This window comes from Hyperolius riggenbachi, chromosome 2, assembly GCF_040937935.1.
Source record: "Hyperolius riggenbachi isolate aHypRig1 chromosome 2, aHypRig1.pri, whole genome shotgun sequence".
In the NCBI taxonomy this organism is placed as follows: Eukaryota; Metazoa; Chordata; class Amphibia; order Anura; family Hyperoliidae; genus Hyperolius; species Hyperolius riggenbachi.
Genome location: NC_090647.1, coordinates 572,529,372 through 572,554,204, shown reverse-complemented (window position 1 = coordinate 572,554,204; position 24,833 = coordinate 572,529,372). Strand labels below are relative to the sequence as shown.

Genomic DNA, 24,833 nt, shown 5'->3' with positions numbered 1-24,833 from the left:
AGAAATCCTTTTTAAAGGCATACTCTGCAAATCAAGTCTTTTAACTAACCTCAGTTAAAGTAACTGAGGCATATGAATTCAATCATATAATACTTAAATTCTAACAATTCCCCCCTGAAAAAGCTTGATCTGCAGATCCCTTCTACTGGTTCATACAGTACCCATGAGCCTGTTTTTGGTATGTTTCACCCCTCCATGCCTGTTTCCAAACACACTCTCTGCTCTAGGTGAATGCCCCTGGGAGGGAGAGCAAGACCTCTTGTCTCTCTGGGAAGGCCCTTCTTCTAAGCTCTCATCCCATTCTCCGCTCACCATTCTCGTCACAGGCGTATCCCTTACATACCCCACTTGACCATGGAAAAGTGAAACTTGTTTGTACCCAAAGCGACGGAACAGTGCTAGGGGTCTTCTAGAAAACCACCTTTCTACAATCAGCTCCATCCCCATAGGTACCTGCTGAAAGCACCTAACCTTGTATATTGCTTAGCTTGGAAATATTGGCTTACGAGATTGTTTATCTGGCACCAATCTCTTAACCATGTTAATTTGCGTAATTTCACACACAAACTCACCTGTGTAATGATGCATATGATAGTAATCCCACCATTATGACCAGTGGGTGTAGAAAAAAGTTTGGAACTGCAGAGGCCCAGTCCGAGTGTCCCTGGAATATCGCCAGAAACCTTCTCCACCAGGTCAGACTGGAACTCACCTGATTATATTTGTGTTCAACCTCTTTAAGATCCCCTTGATCATGGTGAAATATCACCTCTAGTTTAGTGTTCTGTTTGTTTAACCATTGTAACAAAGTGTGATGTTGTGTCAAAACCTGTACCCATTTGTCCCATGGCGTGTTATCCCTCAGGATGGGCACTTCCTGTGGAGCTTTGAACTTTAGAGTTCTCTTAACAATTTGAGGAATAACGTAGTCAAACCTTGATGACTGGATCCATATGGGATCTCCGCTCACACAATATGTTCCCTTTTGAAAGATCAACCTTATCGGAACAATTATGAAAATGTACCCTGAATGTGTCATTAGACATTATGTTTAAAAACAAACTTTTCCTTCAGCCACCGGAGATATTGGTTTGGCATTAGGAGGGATCTTTTGGATGGCAGCTGCGCACTCTGTGTTATTGAGCCAGCAGGCTTCCTCTCTAAATCTGACTTGCCCCGGCAAACACAGGTACCTCTCTGAGAATTGCCCGCATGAGGACAAATCTACTTGTTTCACCTCCCCGTCTAGCATCAAAAACCGTTGACCTCTCAGGTCCTGGTGTAAGACATGTGTTGAGGAAACAGGTGTCCCCAGGGATACTACTGGAAAAACTACCTGGGTTTCTCCATCATTAGGAACTAAGGAAGTAGCGGTGCATAAAAAATTGTCGCACCTTTTCCACCTGTTTATCCACTAGTGTTGGGCGAACACCTGGATGTTCGGGTTCGGGAACGTTCGCCGAACATGGCCGCGATGTTCGGCATGTTCGGGCCGAAACCCGAACTCCCCGAACATCCCGCTTTTGGGGGCCCTATGGGGTTGCAGGCATAAGGGGGGAGCATGCCCCGATCGCGGGGGGGGGGGGGGTCGGAAATTCCCCCCACCCCCTCTGCTAGCGCTCCCCCCTCTGCCCGCTTCCCCATACAAAAGTTTAAGGAAAGTAAAATGGTACCGGTAGTAGTGGCTGGCAGTGGCACTGTGAAGTGAGTCAGGAGGAGGAGTCCGGAGAGTGACGCGTTGAGGCAGGCCGGGCAGCGGGCAGTTCAGCGGTAGTACCCTTGTGGTACTTCCGCCCTTTCTCTGACCTCACGTCCTCTGCATACGAGGGTACGCGTCACGCGTACCCTCGTATGCGTCATCACGCAGAGGACGTGAGGTCAGAGAAAGGGCGGAAGTACCACAAGGGTACTACCGCTGAACCGCCCGCTGCCCGGCCTCCCTCAACGCGTCACTCTCCTCACTCACTTCACAGTGCCACTGCCAGCCACTACCACCGGTACGGTTTTACTTTCCTTAAACTTTTGTATGGGGAAGCGGGCAGAGGGGGGAGCGCTAGCGGAGGGGGTGGGGGGAATTTCCGACCCCCCCCGCGATCGGGGCATTCTCCCCCCTTATGCCTGCGACCCCATAGTGGGGCCGTATTCGGCCGAACAGGGCCCTGTTCGGCCAGGCATTAAGCCGTTCGGGCGAACCCGAACAGTTTGGCTGAACACCACCAGGTGTTCGGCCGAATTTGAACATCACCCGAACAGGGTGATGTTCTGCAGAACCCAAACAGTGGCGAACACTGTTCGCCCAACACTATTATCCACACATCTCGGTGCCTCCATGCAAAAGATCCTTCCCCCGGAAAATCGACAAATCGCTCCTTGTCAAGTCTCAGCTGTAAAGGAGTTTTACCTTCTGAAAAGGCTTGAGCCATTATCTTAAAATCTGCTGTTACCGCGGTCTGCATTGACAGGCATGCTGTCTCCCATGCAGTACCCCTAGCATGTGCAATCATCTTCTGAAGAATTATTTGAATGTGCCTTTGAGTGTACCCCGGAACTCTATAGGTGTTGTGCATTAACTGTTCCAAAACCAAGTTCAGATGATGTTGGGTACCCACATTCTGTTGTCCCAATGTGCCTAATTGTTGAATGACCTCTGTCATCCCTTCTATGTCTACACTGTTTGCTACCCCCATTCCAGCGCCCATGCCTCCCAAGCAGGGATGCTTTAGAATTCGGATGAAATTCCAATAGGGTTATTCGAATTTCATCCTGCTAATTACTGCGGCTGTGCGTGTGGCCGAGGGGGGGATAATCTTACCCATCAGCCGCCTTCTTGCTCCGTCCCTCGGCGCCTCCCATGCTGCGTTCCAATACGGCGGTCACGTGATTACATACACTTCCTCCTTCCGGGTTGAAGGAGGAAGTGTATAGTCACATGACGCCGGAATGCAACGCATCGTGGGAGGCGCCGAGGGACGGAGCAAGTAGACGCCTGATGGGTAAGATTAACCCCCCTCGGCCACCCGCACAGCCGCAGTAATTAGCAGGATGAAATTCGAATAACCCTATTCCAATTTTATCCGAATTGGAATTTGAGAGCATCTCTACTCCCAAGATTGTATCTGCTAAATCCTGGGACCTTCTTCTGGCTACGCTATTCCCTGTGGAATGTGCCCATGACATAAAAGCCTTTACCTGGGTGGCAGCGACAGTGCTGCAGTTGGGGGAGATATTAGATATTACCCACTCTTCTAAGTTAATCTGCCAAGTGATCAATTGAAGCTGGGCCTCCATGATAACTGGAGTCGCCCTCAGTTGAGTTAACTGAAAAGGGCCACTTTTTACAACCTGATGTGTCTCACATGACCCAGCAGCCTTATACACTCACGCCCAACTACATACACTACCCTAGCACCCTTTCCCCCCACCAAACACTTCCCACCAACAGAACCAAATTTTTTTTTTTTTTTTATATATATATATCAGCCATGACCGACCCACTCACCTACACTCACACTTAAAGAATACTACATACTCCAAGATGTACGATGGAGTGATACTTTAATCGGCCACAGCTGAACCAAATTAATAATAAACAACTTTCATTAACACAGCATTGAACAACTCATTAACACAAACCAATAACAAATAAATAACAGTGCATCCAACATAAGGTGCTCGAAGAAGACTTCATCCCCCTCTGCTGTTAGGTGGCGACCGAGGAGCCCCCTGTTTACTTCCAACCATCCCACTGAGCATGCAGCCATACCCCCAGCCGTGCTACCTGGCCCGGGAGTTCCATGGGCTTACATGCAGCATATCTTATTTGACATATTACCCAATACTTTCCAATCCGAATCTCGTCCATTTTCTTGATCATACCCCGATTTATCACTCTGACCCCTCAGTCCCTTTACTTGCCACCTCTCCAAGCAGAAGGGGACCGCCGCCGCAGCTGTGACATCTGGAAAACAAAAACAGTATTAAAATACTGACTATACACCACCTAACTAAACTTACCCCCTACCTAACAAACGCATGTCTCCCACCACCCAAAAAATGCGCCGAAACTTTCCGGCTACTATTTAAAAAACAAAAAAGCCACCATCCCCCCTCCCGTCCTAACTAACATTAAACTAAGGGTGGGTGGGTGGGACGTTTACTCAGACTGCCATCCACAGAGGTAATGACTACCCCCGGCCCCTTCACTTCCTGTCCTCCTTCTAGCTCAGCCCCCCAGCCCTGCCTCCAGCTACTTCTCCCTCCCCTCATTATTAACCCCTACCACCCCACTGGGAGTTCGTGAGAACTCGCCTGGGGTCATGATGCCGCTGGGCTAAAGGCACAGCGCATCGCTTGACGGTAGGTGGGGTTCCTGGGTAGTCACTGGCAGGGTGACTACCTGAGCTTTAGGCGTTGTGGGAACCCCCACTTTTACTGTCACGGTTCCCCTTCTCATTATGCACGATCTATTTGGACCCTTAAACTCTAGGGACTGTGGGATGCAAAAACCATATGTCCATGGTCCTTCATCCTTCCGGACTAAGGGTGCTATTTTTAAACTCCCCCGTTTTAGTCCCATCACCCTTCCATCATAGAGAGTCCCCGGAGAGCTACCTGATGTATCCCAGGATTCTACCTCTCTACTCCAAAAAGTCCCCGGATCCATCCAACTCACGTCCCATGCTAACTCTTGTGGCCCTCCCCAGAAGAATACGGTAGGTACTCTCTCTTCTGGGAAATTGATTAGCATTTCAATGACAACATATGTTCCCAAATGTCCTGATTGGACCTTTGCCCCCCTTTATGTCCTGAGGCAAAATGCGTACCTTAGGTCGGGAAGAATGTACTCTCTACAATCTTTCATTTAAGAGTGCCTCTTCACTTACCCATCTAGCACAGTGGCGTATCTATAGGGGTGCACATAGGGAACCTGCCAGGGGCGCCCCTTGTCACTCACCTGGGGGGGCGCATCCCCCTGTAAGCAATAGATCACCCCTTTAGGTCCTTCAAGAGAACGGGACTCCCCGCTGCTCTGTCTCTGGCTTCTGTGGTCACCTTAGCAACGTCGGTGACTCAGTCCTTTCTCGCGCCTGACGCCTCCACTTGCTGCCGTCCATCCCCAGCGCAGCGAATCCTCAGGTCCAGACAGCTGCTCTCTCTGTCCTCTGCGCCTGGTCTGTCAGTGTGGTTGCCATAGCAACGTTGGCGGGCGACTCACCTCCAGGCTCCACTTGTCGCCTCGCTCGAATCCTCCTCCTGATCGGCCGGGCATGCTTCTCCGCCAGGCGCCGCAGGTCCAGAGAGTCCTCCTCCCGCTGCGCTGCCCCGGTGGCCAGTCCCAGCGTCTGCAGTATCCATAGTAACGGCGCCCGCTGGCCTCTTTGTTGCCTTTCATTCCCGGCGATTCCCCTTCCTGATAGGCTGCCTCTGTGCCGCTGGGGCTGATGGGGGTGGGAAAGTGCGTAGCTACAGAAGCGGCTGGTCAGGTGACAGTGCACAATGCACATAGAGTGACTGACTGTCAGAGAAGCAGCTGGCGGGCAGAACAGGCAGCAGAGCGAGATCAACTGGCTGCTGGTGAAAATAAGTAACACAGATCAGGTAATAATATAATAAGTGACTGTCCACTTGCTGACTAAATATACCAGAGCCAAAGCGATGTCATATATTGTGTATGTGTGTGCATGTTTACCAGTGTAGTGTATTATCTGTGTGAGTTTCTGCTGTGGTTTCTGGAGTGTAGGGGAGCTTATGTCAGGGGGTGTATGTGTGTTTTGTAGTGTACTCTCTGTGTGAGTTTCTGTTGTGTGGTGGTTATTGGAGTATAAGCAGGGGCATAATACGCTGCTCTCCTCTACCGCCTGCACGGGCTAATAGAAAAAAATGGTGCCTTGTGTGCACTGCTGTGTCCCCTCCCCCACAATCCTCATATGTCCGGTACCTGTCTCCACCCTCCACATATCTTGCAGAATAGTGCAGCAGTGGAGTTTCATGCTTAACCTTCACGACGGAACAGGACCTCTTCACTTCCTCTTCAGTGCAGTGCTCACCTTGCAGCTCCAGACACTGTACCATGACTTGACTCGCATGGGGAGCTGCAAGGTGATTGGTTGCATGGTGCGGCTACACTGAAGAGGAAGAAAAGAAGACCTGTCTCGTTGCTGGAACGAGGTAAAGTATGAGGCTCCGCTGCAGCGCTACTCTGCAAGCTCTGAGGTGAGGGTGTGGTTATTCAGGGGGTTCTAATGGGGGGGGGGGGGCGCAATTTCAGTGTTTGCCATGGGCGCCGTTTTACCTAAATATGCCTCTGATCCAGGGGTGTTTCTAGCCACTTTGTCACTCCAGGCAAGAAAACCTGCGGCGCCCCCCCCCCCCCCCCACACACACACACACACATAGTGCCAACCCTTATTCCACCCCCACCCCTGTGCTTGTGATCACGCCAGCTACTTTTTTCCACTGTCCATGTTCCGCCATCGGGAATGTAACACCATCATGACAAGAATCGCGCTGGCCGGCGATCGTATTTCTGCAAAAACCAAACCACGATCGAAGCAGCATAATGGAAAATGAGCACCACAATTTACATACGGTGCTCTTGCGTCTAGAAAAACGGCTGCGATTCTCTTTTTGAATTGGATCACAGCCAGTGGAAAAGGGCCCTAACAACTCTGCTCACAGTGCCCAGCACAGCTTGCCCAATGCCCACCTACACCTAGTGACAGTCTGTCCAACTCACAACTAGAGATGGCCTGAACCGTTCGCCGGGCGAATCTCTCTGGGCCCTGTACTACCGGGTCGCTATGACCTGGAGTAGTACGCCTACGTGGCCCGGCGGTGCGCAACCTAGTATCGCACTCCTGTTGCCGGGCACTCTCTGCGCATGAGTGTGATGTCACTCACATGCGCAGAAAGTGCCCGGCAACAGGAGCGCTATACTAGGTTGCGCGCCGCCGGGCCACGCAGGCGTACTACTCCAGGTCATAGCGACCCGGTAGTACAGGGCCCAGATGTTCGCCAGCATCTCTGCTCACAACTCCCCCCCCCCCACTGAAATCTCAGGGCCAGCCAGGGGAGAGGGGGGCATATAATATGAAGAGGGGGCTCGCCACTCACTATGAGGGTCTCCCCTCTGCAGACTGTGTGCACACTGTGCAGCATGTGTGTCTCCCTCCCTCTGAGTCCTGCCCAGACCCACACACAGCAGCAGGCATGATGCTATATTATTTAATCCATCCCATAGAGGAGCCACTGCCTGTAAAGTGATATATGGGCGAGCGTGGGGGGGAGGGGAGGATGGGAATCAGGGCCAGCCAGGGGGGCATATAAAAAAATTATCAAGAGCTGCGAGCAGCAGAGGCAGAGGGCACTCACTGTGAGCCGGTGTCGCCTCTGCATTTGTGTAGCCAAGTCAGCCAGCGATAGCCCTGGTGCGTCACAGTGCCTTCAACCATGTGTGCATACCTCCCAACATTTTAAGATGAGAAAGAGGGACACTCAAGCCACACCCCTACTCATGCCCCCGACACACCCCTAGTCACGCTCCCGACACACCCCTAGTCACGCTCCCGACACACCCCTAAGCACGCCTATCATAAACATTTTGTAGGAAAAATGTTTTATAATTCAAACCACACTGATTCCTTCTATCCTGGTTCATTTCCCTTCATATTAACATTTAAAAATAAAAAAATACATCAATTTAAAGGATGGAAATCAAGTTTACAGTAAATTACACACTTTTTCAGTAGAAAAAATTAGCAGGGACAGGGTTCTCAAAGAGGGACAGTTGGGAGCTATGTTACGCACAGTGGCTAACACATTCCACAAAGAACACACTTACACACATTGCAAAGACAATACTCTTACACACATTGCACAGACAGTACACTTACACACAGTGACTAAATAACACAGACACATTGCACAAAGAACACACACACTGTGCACAGACAGTACACTTACACACATTGCACAGACAGTACACTTACAAACATTGCACAGACAATACACTTACACACTGTGCACAGACAATACACTTACACACTGTGCACAGACAATACACTTACACACTGTGCACAGACAATACACTTACACACAGTGACTAAATAACACAGACACATTGCACAAAGAACACACACACTGTGCACAGACAGTACACTTACACACATTGCACAGACAGTACACTTACAAACATTGCACAGACAATACACTTACACACTGTGCACAGACAATACACTTACACACTGTGCACAGACAATACACTTACACACTGTGCACAGACAGTACACTTACACACTGTGCACAGACAGTACACTTACACACATTGCACAGACAGTACACTTACACACTGTGCACAGACAATACACTTACACACTGTGCACAGACAATACACTTACACACTGTGCACAGACAATACACTTACACACTGTGCACAGACAGTACACTTACACACTGTGCACAGACAGTACACTTACACACTGTGCACAGACAATACACTTACACACTGTGCACAGACAATACACTTACACACTGTGCACAGACAATACACTTACACACTGTGCACAGACAGTACACTTACACACATTGCACAGACAGTACACTTACACACATTGCACAGACAGTACACTTACACACTGTGCACAGACAATACACTTACACACTGTGCACAGACAGTACACTTACACACTGTGCACAGACAGTACACTTACACACTGTGCACAGACAATACACTTACACACTGTGCACAGACAATACACTTACACACTGTGCACAGACAATACACTTACACACTGTGCACAGACAGTACACTTACACACATTGCACAGACAGTACACTTACACACATTGCACAGACAGTACACTTACACACTGTGCACAGACAATACACTTACACACTGTGCACAGACAATACACTTACACACTGTGCACAGACAATACACTTACACACTGTGCACAGACAGTACACTTACACACATTGCACAGACAGTACACTTACACACTGTGCACAGACAATACACTTACACACTGTGCACAGACAATACACTTACACACTGTGCACAGACAATACACTTACACACATTGCACAGACAGTACACTTACACACATTGCACAGACAGTACACTTACACACTGTGCACAGACAATACACTTACACACTGTGCACAGACAATACACTTACACACTGTGCACAGACAATACACTTACACACATTGCACAGACAGTACACTTACACACATTGCACAGACAGTACACTTACACACATTGCACAGACAGTACACTTACACACATTGCACAGACAGTACACTTACACACTGTGCACAGACAATACACTTACACACTGTGCACAGACAATACACTTACACACTGTGCACAGACAATACACTTACACACATTGCACAGACAGTACACTTACACACTGTGCACAGACAGTACACTTACACACATTGCACAGACAGTACACTTACACACATTGCACAGACAGTACACTTACACACATTGCACAGACAGTACACTTACACACTGTGCACAGACAATACACTTACACACTGTGCACAGACAGTACACTTACACACATTGCACAGACAGTACACTTACACACTGTGCACAGACAATACACTTACACACTGTGCACAGACAATACACTTACACACATTGCACAGACAGTACACTTACACACTGTGCACAGACAATACACTTACACACTGTGCACAGACAATACACTTACACACATTGCACAGACAGTACACTTACACACATTGCACAGACAGTACACTTACACACTGTGCACAGACAATACACTTACACACTGTGCAGCCAGCATGCATGAAGCACGGACTCCGGGTCAGCACCTGCCTGAGTAGTCAGGCAGGCAGCATTCCATAACTTCAGGGATGGAGACTGGAGTCCTCTTCTCTTTCCTCTCCACGATGACACATGCTTGAGGGGCGGGGCAATGAAGACTGCCAGCAGGATTGGATGCAGTAGCTGGCAACTAGCATGCTGCTCTGTCTCTGCACCCGGGAGTAGAGATGGGAAGTTCGGATCTTTTCAATGATCCGGATGATTCGAATCGGATCATTGAAGAGATCCGGATCTTTGATCCGAATCTCGGATCATTTTACTACCGGAAGCATTCGGGGGTGAAATGAACAGCAGGACAGGTCTGTGGACAGAGAAGGGGAGGGAGTGGACACACAGAGAAGGGGAGAAGATGGACAGAGGGCAGGGAGTGGACAGAGAAGGGAGGAGGGACGAGCAGAGAGCAGAAATGTTTGCACGTAATACCCACATGCTGAAGTCATATGCTTTACATATATTTCACCTATATGTTCATCTGTATACCTTGAATGCAAATGTCGCACAGTGAAAGAAAGCATTCCCAGAAGTGAAGTGCAGCTGTTTAGTGCCGAGTGCAGGAGGATCATATTGCCTTTCAATCACACTGTCTGCAAAGTTACTGAGCTGTGCTGAGCCAAAAGCTTCCAATGTGTTCACTGTGCAGCACTACTGAACAGACAGCCTGTAATGAGCAGCACGTTACAGCCAGTATGTGGGCTCTACACATATCTGGCAGTGGCAGCCATGTCCCCTCTCTCTCATCTACCTGTCTCCCTGCAAGGCTGGCTCCCCTCCAACAGAGCGATCCATCTCTGCTCTGCTTCCAGGACCCCGCTGCCCGCTGAGAGGGGGCGTGTCGCTCCTGGCCCCGCCCCTTTTGCGATCCGAATCACTCATTTTGATGATTCGGATGATCGACTCATAAAATAGATTCGGATCAAAGATCCGAATCGTTCATGATCCGGACAACACTACCCGGGAGTACTAGAGCATGGCCTACAAGCTAGGTTCTCTTCTCCTCGTTCTGCTCCCCGTTCTCTACCCTCCCGCACAGCGCTCAGTGTTGTTGCCCGCCCCGCATCAAGTAAAGCATAGGCAGCGAGGTGAGGAGAATATCTGCAGAGCTGAGCAATCACCGCAGGGCTTTGTAAATGTATATCTTTACTCTGTTTACGATGCAAGTCCTGCGGTGACAGCTCTGTTCTCTGCAATCCCTATGCCGCTCTCCATCCTGAGTGCTCAACCCGGGACACAGGCAGGCTATAGCGGGAGGGGGGATTAATCCTCACAAACCGACATGGTAAACAAACCTGCATGCGGCGATCGCACGCTCAGCAAAGAGAAGGAGAGGGGGCGGACCAGTAAGCGGCAGCACGCAGCTCACATATAAACTAACGTGCGTGCTGCTCGGAGGCTCTGCACGGAGGAGAGGAAGGGGGCGGACCAATAGGCGGCAGGCACAGGCTGAGCTGCCTGTCACAGCCCGCGCCGACCTGGCTCAGGCTGGCTGAAAGAAAAAAAATAAATAAACACGCACAGAGCGCCCACTGCCACCAACGGCGCCATAGGCAAAAATTTATAGTTGCCTAATGACACAGACGCCCCTGCTCTGATCTAGCATGAGGATAAGTGGCTGCATATGGACTGTGTAATATTGACCCCTGTTGTGACCCATGTAGTGAGGATGATGTTACCTGTGTTGACACTCCCTTTCCTGGGATCGCTCTCCCCACCCTCTTTGTCACCTGAACATGTGGCTGGATCTCGATTTTTTACTTCTTGTTTCGAGAACTACAAACCCTTCTGCTTTCCAGCCTTTACGTGTGTATAGTTGTTTCAGAGACACCCTCTGTTGGTAGTTCCAGAGTGTGATGTTGTCCCCCGCGTCTCTCCGGCAGGAGAATTGACGCCTCCTACTCGTTCCTCTCCAATCTGGAACCATCTCACTCTGCATAACCAAGACAAGGTACCCCCGAATCACACACTCCACCTTTTGCACGTACCCATTGTACTGCAATGTACCTTTTAACAAAACTTTGGATCGGTGCGTTGGTTCGGGAGTGTGACATTCCACAGCAGATTTACACTGCCATTCAATTCCCACTGCCCGCACACCTGACCCTTCAGACCTGTCACCCACCTTGTGCCATGAAATTTGTTTTCTCCTGGCACTTGTGCTCTTTTCCTCCATCCCTGCTTGGTCCATCTGTGCCAAGCGGAGGGAGGTGTGAAAGGATCAGTACCTTTGTCACCAAACATTAACATGCTTGGGCCTTGCATTCTCATTAACCCCTTATTATACATGAGAATGTCCTCTCTTCGTTCTCCTAGGACGGAATGGCAACCTAGGATCACCATCAGCACGGTACTCTTCATTATAAAAGCACAACCTTGGGAAAGAAAAACATTAGCAATTTGCACTATGCTTTGCTCAGTCAGTGTTTATTTTTTTATTTATTTTTTTATTTATTTTTTTTTAGTCTCTTTCCGATCTCGGAAATCTCGCTGTTCTCCAAACCAGGATTGGCCTCTGGAAACTTTTGCTTATCCGACTGACATCTCTGTCTCTGCTGCCAGCATCTCAGCTTTCTCGATTCCATATTGCCAAACTCCTGTGTGCAGTTAGACGCTCTGCAAATCGAATGACAGTTCGTACAGCCATGGCAAATCTTTCTCACGAATCTCTGGATGCCCTCTGAGTTTCTGAGACCTCTGCTCAGCTGATCCATTCGTTCCCCTCACGGCAATTTGCACAGCCGCTGCCCTGGATCACTTCTTCTCTGGATCCTGTTTTGGCATTAACTGTGTGTACAGCACAGTTTCTCTGACGCCCCAAGAGATTTGCCGCTATATTTACTCAAACTTCATTCCGCACTCCTTACCGCCTCGCACACACTTATCTTACTTGATAAGCTTCCAGCGTCTTCTCCGCTTGTTTTGCTGTGAAAGTCCTTGATAGACTGACATCTATGGCCCCGGACCTTTTCTGCGAGACAGCACTGGGTTTCATGGCACTAATTGTAAAAATCTATACGTCGGTTGCTATTGGCAACAACACTACCCCTTCGTTCGGCACCATATCACAGGAAGTGTGATAACTTGACTCTCATCACAGCAACAGCATAGGAGATAGAACTTCTTAGGCGTCATCACAGTTTCAAGGAGTTTATTCAGTAAACCAATATACAGATGCTCATCCCTACACAGGGAAGCAATTGTTCTGTAGTAAGTACTCTTTGCATTACAGCTCTTGGTTCCATTGCATGGCAGCCAGGTTCCCTCTTATGTTCCATCTATACTATGTAGCCCATAGGCCTATATACAGCATACAGTTAGATAAGATGACAATACATTACACATAAAAGGAAAGGGTAGAAGTCATCAGCCAGACATCAGACAAAGCAGCAGCAGTGGTCAGAAGTGGCTCTCTGGAGCCCATCAGCTGCTTTAGTACCAACCACTAAAGCGTTAAGTGTGACATCATCTGAGCAGGTTATCGCCTGCTATTGGCTGATAAAACCTTGTGATACAATGGAAGGCACAGTCTTTCCTGCGCATGCCCGAACTATCACCTAGTTCTAAGAACTGTCCTCTTGTTCTGAAGAGGCCATTTGTTTAATGTTCTTGTGAGAATATTTTCATAACAATGGCTCATGTTTATGTTGTTCGTCGCCAGCTAGTCTCGCCTCTGTACTGGATATCTCTGATACAGCCTTGGGAGTTCCCAAATCACACTGTTCTTCAGTGCTTCTAGAAATCCTCTTTAAAGGGAGACTCTGCAAATCAAGTCTTTTAACTAACCTTTGTTAAAGTAACTGAGGCCTACAAATTCAATCATATAATACTTAAATTCTAACAAACGTGTTGCCATGTAATAGCAGACTGCGGGGCCGTTGGGTGTTCCGCTCCTATCCAGTGTTAGTAGATCGTGTCTGAGTCATGTACCGCCTGTTTATCGTGGGAGTAAAGGTTCCTGGATTGGCAGCACACTATTAAAGGGACTCCGAGCACCTCTCATGGGCATGCTTTTAAGAAAGACGACTTCCAACAAAGTCGTGCTATGACCCCTCTGGAGGAGCCTTATGCAACGGCCATGCGTGTCACTTCCTCTTCCTGCCTCATTCAGTGATGCACTTCTCTAACAGAGAAGACAGGGGTGACCCGGAAGTAATAACATAGCCAAGATGGCAGCCGCAATATTGAAATCAAATGAAAACTATTTGGTGTAGAACGACGATTCAGGCATCAAATAAAAGTGGAAAGCACAAGCTGCAGAACGGTATGCATCTTTAATTACTTTGCACTACTGGTCTTAAAGGCATGCCTATGAGAGGTGCTCTGAGTCCCTTTAAAGGTCTGAGATTTAGTAAATGTCAAAGCCGTCCGCAGAACCACCAACAACGCTTTCGGGGTCATGGAGGGTGTGACAATCCAGCCCCGCGATCCCGTCCAATCTGCTCCCGTTAGCGTACACCGGAAGTACGGGTGCAGACGGACAACAAAGACCAGTTGCTGGATTGTCAGAGAAAGGAGGTGAATGCGACAGAGCGTGTCAATCCCGTCTAATCTGCTCCCGTTAGCATACGCAGGAAGTACGGTGAGCAGACGGACAACGAAGACCGGTTGCTGGATCGTCAGAGGACGGAGGTTAATGTGACAGAGCGTGCCAATCCCGTCTAATCTGCTCCCGTTACCATACGCAGGAAGTACAGTGAGCAGATGGACAACGAAGACCGGTTGCTGGGTTGTCAGAGGAAGGAGGTTAATGTGACAGAGCGTGCCAATCCCGTCTAATCTGCTCCCGTTAGCATACGCAGGAAGTACGGTGAACAGACTGACAATAAAGATTGATCGCGCAGCTGCCGACAATATGTAATGGGACAATCCCTTACCAATCCCGTATTACTAGGCCACTGTTGCCATGCAGGTCTCATGCACTAGAGACTGCTGGAGGCAAAGTCACTGTGTGCGTAGTAAACGGTTAAGATTGGTTGGCGGTGCCCATACATGTACAATCCCGATTGTATGTACAATCGGTAAACTAAAAATATCGATTTCGCGCTGGAAATCGGGTAATTACACTGCCACCACTGTCTGATTGGATGAATGGAGCAGACAGTCTCTAACTAGGGCGAAGAGACCCCAACGTTGTCATAATACGGTAGCCAGCCCAATCGCGTTCGACATGCTCCAGTCACCGTTCGGGGAATAATCACTTCCAAAGGCTTAAAGACTGTGAGCAATGTGACATTTAAAGAAAGGTTACTGGGTCCATATATGATGCAATCTCGAATTGTATGTCCAATCGAGAAACTAAAGTTATCAATTTCGCACAGGAAATCTGGTACTAGCTAATCCTAGAAGGAAGAAACGGTTATTTACAACCTAGCTAGCAAATCAACAAGTTATAAGCAAATCATAAAACAATGCGGTAGTATGACTGACTCTTCAGAGGGCAGATTCATTGTAGCAGCAATCAGATGACCAGAAAAGGCACAAGACTGAAAGATAAAATCGTTTAGTTTTATTCTAAACTACATACACACAGCATAATTCAGCCCACAGATAGATATACCTGTCCGGCAGAACAGATTGTTTTGATAGAAAGAGAGTAGAGATGAAAAGAAACAGAATGTCTTATTGTATAGTTCAAATACTGTTATTGGTAGTCCATGCGGCAATCGCAAGTCTTTGGAGGAAGTCCAAAATGGCGGTTTTGGCCCGTGCCCTGGCGGGCTGGTCGATTGATGTTACTTCGACGTCAGATTAAAGGTGAAGGACCCTCGACAACCTGGGCCCAGTTAAGTTATACCCCTCACTTCAGCAAGGAGGAGTTAGGGGGCGGGAATCACACACCTCTTTGGAACATGAGATATGCCCGCCCCTTCTCATGGACACAGGAATATACCTGAATCAGGATAGGTGTGCTAATCTTCAAAACCATACAGGTTATGTTAAATCTAATAACATCTTTAGGTTTGTCAGAATTTATCGATAACAATGATATCAAACTTGGGGGATCACACCCCTGGGGTATTAGAGGGTTATTTTAAAACAGTCTTACGCTAGATCTAGGAGTCCGATTGTTCCGTAAACCTCTCAGAACCAGCGTCCTGCGGAATCCCACAACCTGTGCAGATTTAATGGGCATAGAGAATTGCTATGCCATGAATTATGAAGAAAATGTGAAGGAAATATGGATATTGGGGATTCCTGGGTCACAGTAGGTCAGCTGCTTCCAGAGAGACCCTGATAAGACCTGTGCATTTGCTAGTTCTGTGTGGAGGTGTGAAAGCTGGAGTCTGCTTGTCTCTCCTTGCTCAGTTTTTATTAGATTCTGTCAGGCTTATCTGTGATGGATGACATTGTCACACAGCAGGGGGGGGGCTATGTCCTTCCAGGTCACAGCTTTTAACACTGAGGTGAGAGGTCCTGTAATTAGAAGCTACCAATGAGCCAGGGAGAAGAGAAAAAAAAAGTGGATTTAAACCCCAAAAAATGTAATTTTGGTTGTTTTTGCAAATAAACTTGCGTTTTATCGCTCACATGACGCATAAGCGATTTTCTTGGGAACCGCAGAGCGTCACAGAGGGCTCTCTTTATCAAGGTAACAACAATCGGCCATGGAACAGTCGGTGGTGGAACTGTGAAGCACTTTCGTGCTGAATTATTCCGAGATCTCCACCTTCAATGGTGTGCTGGTTACTTTGGACCTGTTAAAGTGTATTCTGGATGCAGCCAGGAAGGGCGGTGCTACCCTGGGGCACTGCCCCACCCCCCCTCCGGAAATCACTGTTCCCCTCTAAGTGTCCCCCCACTCACTAACATGCAGTTGACTGTTTCCAGGCTCCAGCAGTGTACAGTGAGCAGGACAGGGTCTGTATAAAACTCTTTATGTCAGCCTGAGTCTATGCAGGTAATAAGTAAACCAAGGGTGTTATCTATTTGCCATAAATACATCACAATCCTTGCAAGATCCCTTGTAATTAATGTATCTGGATGATACTTGTCACGGAACAGCCGAAACACAGGTGAATCGGAAGGATTTGCAAAGTCGATTCCCTGATCGCTTTCTTGGTTAGATTTGCCAGTCATTGCAGCGATCAGAGACTGACATTCCTGGTTTTTTTTTATAAGACAGTTTTTTTCCCTCTGTTCCCAGCTGGCAGGAAACCTGGCCCTGTGACTTGCTAATGAAGCCAGAGGTGTAACACTCAGATGTTAATTAACAAACCAGGAGTCTTTTCAGAGCCATAGAAGCTAATCCCAGCAGGGGGCAGACTTAGCGGAACCCAGGGCCGGGCCGAGGCATAGGCTGGAGAGGCTCCAGCCTCAGGGCGCAGTGTATGAGGGGGCGCAGAATTCATTCAGCTGTCATTCCTAATTGTGTATGAAGCAGAAAGAAATAAGAAAAGGGGATACATGGCAGTGACTGCAAGCCAGATAACTAGATATTAAGGTGTTGGGGAGGTTGTGGGCCCAGGGGCCCTCTTAGTGTAATAGCAATCAGTGTGTGACAGCTGGGGTGGCAGGGATGGAGGGGCGCACTTTGGTGTCTCAGCTTTGGGTGCTGGAGGACCTTGTCCCGGCTCTGGCGGAACCATTCAGCCAGGATAGGGAAACATAGAGTTATGATCTTTATGCATGTTTTAGAAGTACCATACATCGGAGAGCTGTGGGAGTTATATCATTCTGCTGGTCCGGATCTTGTGAGTATTTTGATATTAAATTGGGGCCACTGGCAGAATCAGAACTCGAGGTACTCCACTGTTTTGTAACCGGGCATGCAAACATGCCCAAGTTTGGTATTATATGAACTGGCCTATTCTGAGGAATATGAATCTGTGATGGTCATGTGTGTGCAGAAAGCGTAAGCCGAGATATGACAAATGTCATATTTGGTGGGCAGAGAGCACCCAGCCAGGGGGCTCACCGGCCCTGTCCAACCCCTGGGCTGAACCTGAGACTCCACCCAAAGATAGGGGCCAGTCAAAAGTGTCTGCGAGGGACTCCTCCCTCATTCCTCCACATTCCACCTTCATGGGAGCATGCTGCCACTTTGAGGAACAGTGGCGGCCATCTTGTCTGAACTTTGCTCCTAACTGAACTGAACTGAAACCAAGAACCTTATGATTTTCCCAGAAAGGACATCTTTCCACAAACTAAGTATTTTCTCCCTTTTTATTTTTCATACTGGCTATTGATGTTTCTATAATTGTTGATTTTAATGATTTTCTGTATATAATAATTATTTATGTTGCATTCTTAATAAAAGACACTAACCGTCCTTTATTGATTCAGCTACCCTGCTATTCATCCGCACAAACTGAACCTGGTTTCTGAAGAGACGCTACTATTGTCGCTAGCTAGACAGAATAGAGTGTGTTTAACCATTTTTATTTGCAGGTCTAGAATCAGCCAGTCAGTGAGTTCCTCTGTCTCATGGTAACAGAGGTGGTGGCAGTTATACCCTGAAATGGTGTGTAATTTGTAATTACCGTAACTCACAGGCTCCCTTCTAGTCCGTCTGCTGCCAAATTTCCAGTGGTTTCTGCGCACCAACTGTGACCACAGCTTGCATGGTCTGTGAGCTGAAACCGATTGGAAGGCAATTTGCGGTCCGGCCACTAGGGGCCCTGTGACAATACCTCCTTCTGATTGTATGTTCTAACATTGTCAGTCAACATGAATAGAGTCTGAAGAAAGCTTACAAGCTGAAAGCTTACTGTTTTTCCTATAAATTGGCCAACAACCCAGAGCTTGGATTTTACAGACAGGTAGCTTGATTCACTATGCGGGGCTAACCTACTTAGCACGTCTAAAGTCTTTAGGCGCGCTAACCAGGGTGCTAAGTAGGTTAGCACCGGTTTTCTCAACCAGATCGTGCGCTAAGTACTGCGCGCAAAGTTTTGCGTGCGCAAAGTCCTATACTCGCGCAAAGTCCTATACTCGCGCAAAGTCCCATAGGCTTTAATGGGCGCTTTGCGCTCTGTACAGTGCGCGCGTAAAGTTTTATGTGCATAAAGTTTTGCGCGCGAAAAGCTCATTTAGACGTGCTAAGGGGGTTTTCACAGGCGTGCTAACAGTTAGCACCGATTTGTGAATCAAGCCCAGGAAGTTTTGAATCAGGATAAAAAGAAAACTTCAGATCTGTAAAATACAAGCTTTAGTCTCCAGCAATACTCAGCTACTAAGATAAGGCATTACACACACACACACACGGTTTCTCCCCCTCCTGGCTCCTCCCCCTCCCCTTGCTTGTAAAGTCCCGAGACACAGGCTGGGGGCTGGAATGATTTGTCTGCAATCTGTCCACACAGGAGCAGCTTGCTAGCAAGTAAGGATTAAAGCATGCCAGAAAACTACCCAAGTACATCTGTAGGTAACGTTTCTTCTATAATAGCACCATCATTTGGACAATCTGCTCTGCTAAAAAGCCTCTAAGTTATGTTTGTGATGTATACATTTGGTTCCTATCGTTTTAGCACCTGAATTAGGCAAAAGATAGCTAAAGCGCCCTACCAACCTTGATTTTGATCACCCAAAAAAGCCCCACCCATCAGTAGTCATGCCCCTTTTGCACAGCCCTAACAATATGACGCTGGAGCTGCCCCTTTCAGGCAGGCATTGCTGAGAGAGAACCTCCTCACCGAGGGAGGTGTACGACTCCTTGCCTTCACTCTTATGGACTGGCAGCCCTGCAGTGGTTGTGGTGAAATGGATGAACAGACCACCATCCTTGGACCCTCCAGGGGTGTGATGGTTGGGGGTCCCCCATAACGCTAGGATATTCTGGAATTTTCCTTTGTGTAACCATCTGCCTGCCCTGCTGAGGTGTGATGCTGTCTCTTCCCAGGTGCGCTCAGACCGCGATCGCTTTGTCATTAACCTGGATGTGAAACATTTCTCCCCTGAGGACCTGACGGTGAAGATTGTGGAAGACTTTGTGGAGATCCATGGAAAGCACAGCGAGAGACAGGTAAGCGGTCATCTGCTGGAACCAATGTTCTCTTCCTAACCTGGAGACCTTCAAGGCAGCCAATATTAGTTACATGACTGAACTAATCTGTGGCCCCGCCCCTCCATACCCCAGCATGACATTCAGCCAGTTATCTGGCATAAAGTTGGTCATGTGAGGGGGTGGTATGCATACGCTAATTCCAGGCCACCGAGGTTCTATGATTTCCATATGACAGGGACCTCCAGATGTCTCCCGCCTTTAGGAACACCCCAGGGTGGGAGACAGCAACCAAACCCTAAGAGACGTAGCTGTCCTCCCAATCCTGTCTGACACTAAAACAGGGCTATTGGATAAAACGGGCACAATCTGGACTGCACCGGTGGGGTGTGGGGACGGGGGGGGGGGGGGGGCTGGGTGTGCAATGTGTTGATCCTCTGGGATTTGGGAGTTCAGGGAATGAAGAAAAAGCAATGCTGAATGCCTCCAGCACACCACTATTCCCTCTTCCAGAACAGACAAGTCACCTGAGATATCAGGAGCCACACACACAGCAATAGGATTGTACAATCAATTGCATGGACATCTAATGTGTGAGTAATCGGAATTCTATACTACATATTTCAATCAGATTGTACAATGTGTGCAAGACCTTCCCCCTTCTCGATCCAGATGGATTTGTTGTGGCTGACCTTCACAGAGGGGGATATTTGCTTTACATTTACATTATAGATACAATTAACCCTCCTGGCGGTTTAATTATTTCCGCCAGGAGGCAGCGCAGCAGTTTTGTTTTTTAAATCATGTAGCGAGCCTAGGACTCGCTACATGATAGCCGCTGCTCAGCCGCATCCCCCCGCCCGCTTCGATCAGGAAATCCCGTTCAAAGAACGGGATTTCCTGGAGGGCTCCCCCCGTCACCATGGGAGTCCCGATCCACCCCTCGGCGCTGCCTGGCACTGATTGGCCAGGCAGCGCACGGGGTTTGGGGGGGGGCGCGCGGCGTGACGGATAGCGGCGATCGAGCGGGGGGAGGCGATCGGTGTGCTGACGCAGCTAGCAAAGTGCTAGGCGTCCAGCAAAAAAAAAATTAAGTAAATCGGCCCAGTAGGGCCTGAGAAAACCTCCTGCGTGGCTTATACCGCCAGGAAGGTTAATGGTGAAAGTTTTACTGATAAGTAGTGAAGGCCATGTCTAGAAGAAGTCATGGAGAAGCATTTGATCAGCTGATAGATTTGCAAAGCTCTGATTTGCTGTGATCACTGTCAGGAACCGGCCCCACGGCAAGCCTGCAGAAACGGTTCCCAACTGGGGTTTTGACTAAATCGTGAGGGGAAGCAGCCTTATTTAAGCCAACACAAGGCTGTCACTCCTCATAAACACTTCTCACTGCCACCACTAGCTGCTGCTAGACACTTCAATAATTCCCACTCTGCTGTCAAGTAGCCTGCACTCAGTCCAGCGTTTTCGTATTTGGTTCAGCCGCGTGCTTCGGCCAAAATACGGGAACGCCACACACACACAATACAAACACAGTAGCAAGGCACATTCAGGCACTGAACTTGTAATGCAAATTACACTGCAGTCTCTCCCAGACTATGAGTTTTGCAAGTACATCAGAAGTCAAACTTATTAAATAAATATTTAATATTTCAGAAAAAAGTGGAACAGTGCAGAAAGTAATATATACAAAAGATTTACAAAAACAAAGTAAAAATACAAGGACACACAAGACAGTTTGCTCAAAAATAAAAACGGGAATAAAATGTTACCAGCATGAAGGTCTGAACGTTTTTGCGGGAGAACGTAACAGCTGGTTGGACCAGGGCAGTTCCAGCGTCTTTGCTATCTCCAGGGGACTACAAGTCCTAAGTCTCTCAAGCCAATTTTTATAGCGAGCAGCGTATCCCGAGGGTACAAGTCCAGATATAATTTAATTTCCTCAGAAGGTTTGCACAGAACTCTTGTCATATCCTTGCTGGATGTGATATGCAAACTTCAAAGGTTCCTGTTTTAGCTTCCAACATTTCAGGCTGTTTACATGCATACAAAGTTCAAAGCAATGCAACACCTTTTGAGCAGATTCAGGACAAAAGAGTGGGTCGTTACCTAATTAACTTAAGAAACTGAATGCAAATGTACTTTACACTGCCATACAGACAATAAAATTAGCAGCTTCCTTCAGCCAGGTGACAATTATTTCCAAAGCCAGCTGCCAGACTGGCTTCTTAACATACATACACATCTGAAATAGTACACAGCAGACAGAAAATAAACAAAAAAAATGCTTCTGTATTATATACAATATCACAAATGGCTGCTATATTATGACAATTACATCCTGCTTTATCACATGACCATCACTAGAAAAATCAAAGACTTACATATCTATCACCTGACCAGACTGATCACATGCTTCTCCATGACTTCTCCTAGACACACCCATCACTAATCAGAGACTTACATATCTATCCCCTGACCAGACTGATCACATGCTTCTCCATGACTTCTCCTAGACACAACCATCACTAATCAGAGACTTGCATATCTATCACCTGACCAGACTGATCACATGCTTCTCCATGACTTCTCCTAGACACAACCATCACTAATCAGAGACTTACATATCTATCACTTGACCAGACTGATCACATGCTTCTCCATGACTTCTCCTAGACATGACATCACTAATCAGAGACTTACATATCTATCACCTGACCACACTGATCACATGCTTCTCCATGACTTCTCCTAGACAGACCATCACTAATCAGAGACTTACATATATATCAGCTGACCAGACTGATCACATGCTTCTCCATGACTTCTCCTAGACACAACCATCACTAATCAGAGACTTACATATCTATCACTTGACCAGACTGATCACATGCTTCTCCATGACTTCTCCTAGACACGGCCATCACTAATCAGAGACTTGCATATCTATCACCTGACCAGACTGATCACATGCTTCTCCATGACTTCTCCTAGACACAACCATCACTAATCAGAGACTTGCATATCTATCACCTGACCAGACTGATCACATGCTTCTCCATGACTTCTCCTAGACACAACCATCACCAATCAGAGACTTGCATGTCTATCACCTGATCACACTGATCACATGCTTCTCCATGACCATCACTACAATGGGCTCTATTCTCAATGAGTTACCGCATGAGTTAAATTAGGTAGTGATAAACACCGACCAAAATATCTCCATTTTGAAATTCACACATTTTTTTCTCAATAAATTACCTCATGCAGTAAAAGTGTGGTAATTACCTCAAAATTTATCTCCAATTTAAAATTCTCAATTGAAAAGTTGGTGTTAATTAAGGATGTTTTTATCACCTACAAATGGTAGGTGATAATTATCACTTCTCTGCTTTTGGCCTTCAGGATGGAGCCTTTTGAGCTTTCTTTGCTTGAGTTCATGTCAATTTTACACAGAAGGCAGAAAAGACGAGTGTGTCTAATCTCAAGGCGCACTTTCACACCTTGTACAGTCTTTTAGATGATTTTATAGATGCCGAGGAGGAAATTCCTCTCTGCTGTAAAAGATAAGCAGCAGCATAATTACCTTTAAAGAAAAACATTTCTTTGTTACAGCTGATACAAATCCAGCAAAAAATCTCCAGTGTATGTACTTCCTGCTTTCATGGAAGCAGACATAGGGTTAACATCCTGTATTTACACATTAGCTGCTCTGCTGAGGCAGCCAGCTGGCACAGCTGAGAGCTCAAATTACAGTTGTGATTATTCACAGATGCGGGTGAAATAGACAGGCTAAATTATATACATACGGGGTGCATTTATATATGTTTTCCTTCTGTCCTGTGCAAGAGTTGAGGTCCAACTTTAAATGTGACAGGCTATCCTGGGTGGTCTCTGTGTAATGGGTGGCAAGTATTTGGGCTGCCCTACAGTGGTCAAAAAAAGCTTTATTTCCGTTCATATTACTGACAGTTTTATCACCTGTTTTATCACCAGTTTATCACCTGTTTTATCACCTGTTTTACCGCACTTTTATCAAACATTTATCACACTTGGTACATTTTTAGTGAATACTCACTATTTTCACTATTTTTAGTGAATTATAACTGGAGGTAATTTTTCACCCAAAAAAGAGTTACCGCACATGGTTTTGTGAATAGAGCCCAATATGGTGGAATCTCATATTGACCTTGTTCCTTCCCTCCCCATTCTTTCCTCCAGGATGACCATGGATACATTTCCCGGGAGTTCCACCGCCGCTATCGCCTCCCCTCCAGCCTGGACCAATCCTCCATCAGCTGTTCACTCTCTGCCGATGGCATCTTGACCTTCACTGGTCCCAAAATGATGTCCAATATGGACTCCAGCCACAGCGAGAGGCCCATTCCTGTGTCCCGGGAGGAAAAACCCACTTCTGCCCCCTCCTCCTAAATGCCAGAAACCTCTCAGAGTTCAACACTGATCAGCTGTGATGCCTTTTGCACAGCCCTCCAACCCAAGTCTCTGCTGATGTCTCTGTACCGACTACGGGGCCAAATAGCCAATAAACGTTTCCTCAATCACCATCTGTGTCGGCTATTCTTTCCATGTGTTGAGGGGTGGGAATACAAAAATGACAAAGGGAGGGCAACACTATCCTGATTTGAGACGCTCTTTAGTGTAGACCAGGCATGGGCAAACTTGGCCCTCCAGCTGTTAAGGTACTACAAGTCCCACAATGCATTGCAGGAGTCTGACAACCACAGTCATGACTCATAAAGGCAAATGCATTGTGGGACTTGTAGTTCCTTAACAGCTGGAGGGCCGAGTTTGCCCATGCCTGGTGTAGACACATCTGGGCAAATGCAAGATCTCATATCAGTAAAAACCCCAGGAAACCTCCAGCCAGGTCTTCATCACATCTCAGTCACTCCTCCATCACATCTCATTACTGACCAAAGGTCCAGCAACCCCTCCAACTCCACCTCAGTCACTCCTCCAGCAACACCTGAAGCTACACCTCCATCAAAGCTTTCAATCACACCCCCAGACAGTCCT

The 24,833-nt window shown here is 47.5% G+C and overlaps 1 protein-coding gene across 1 annotated transcript in view; it reads left to right on the top strand.

Moving 5' to 3' along the window:
- The window catches only part of CRYAA (crystallin alpha A), a 31,848-nt gene extending 7,489 nt beyond the window's left edge, over positions 1–24,359 (top strand). The window contains exons 2-3 of the mRNA XM_068271041.1: positions 19,692–19,814; positions 24,018–24,359. Of these exons, the coding sequence (XP_068127142.1) occupies positions 19,692–19,814; positions 24,018–24,227 (333 nt within the window). The 3' untranslated portion in view covers positions 24,228–24,359. The remainder of the gene's footprint in view (positions 1–19,691; positions 19,815–24,017) is intronic.
- Positions 24,360–24,833: the final 474 nt, after the last annotated feature.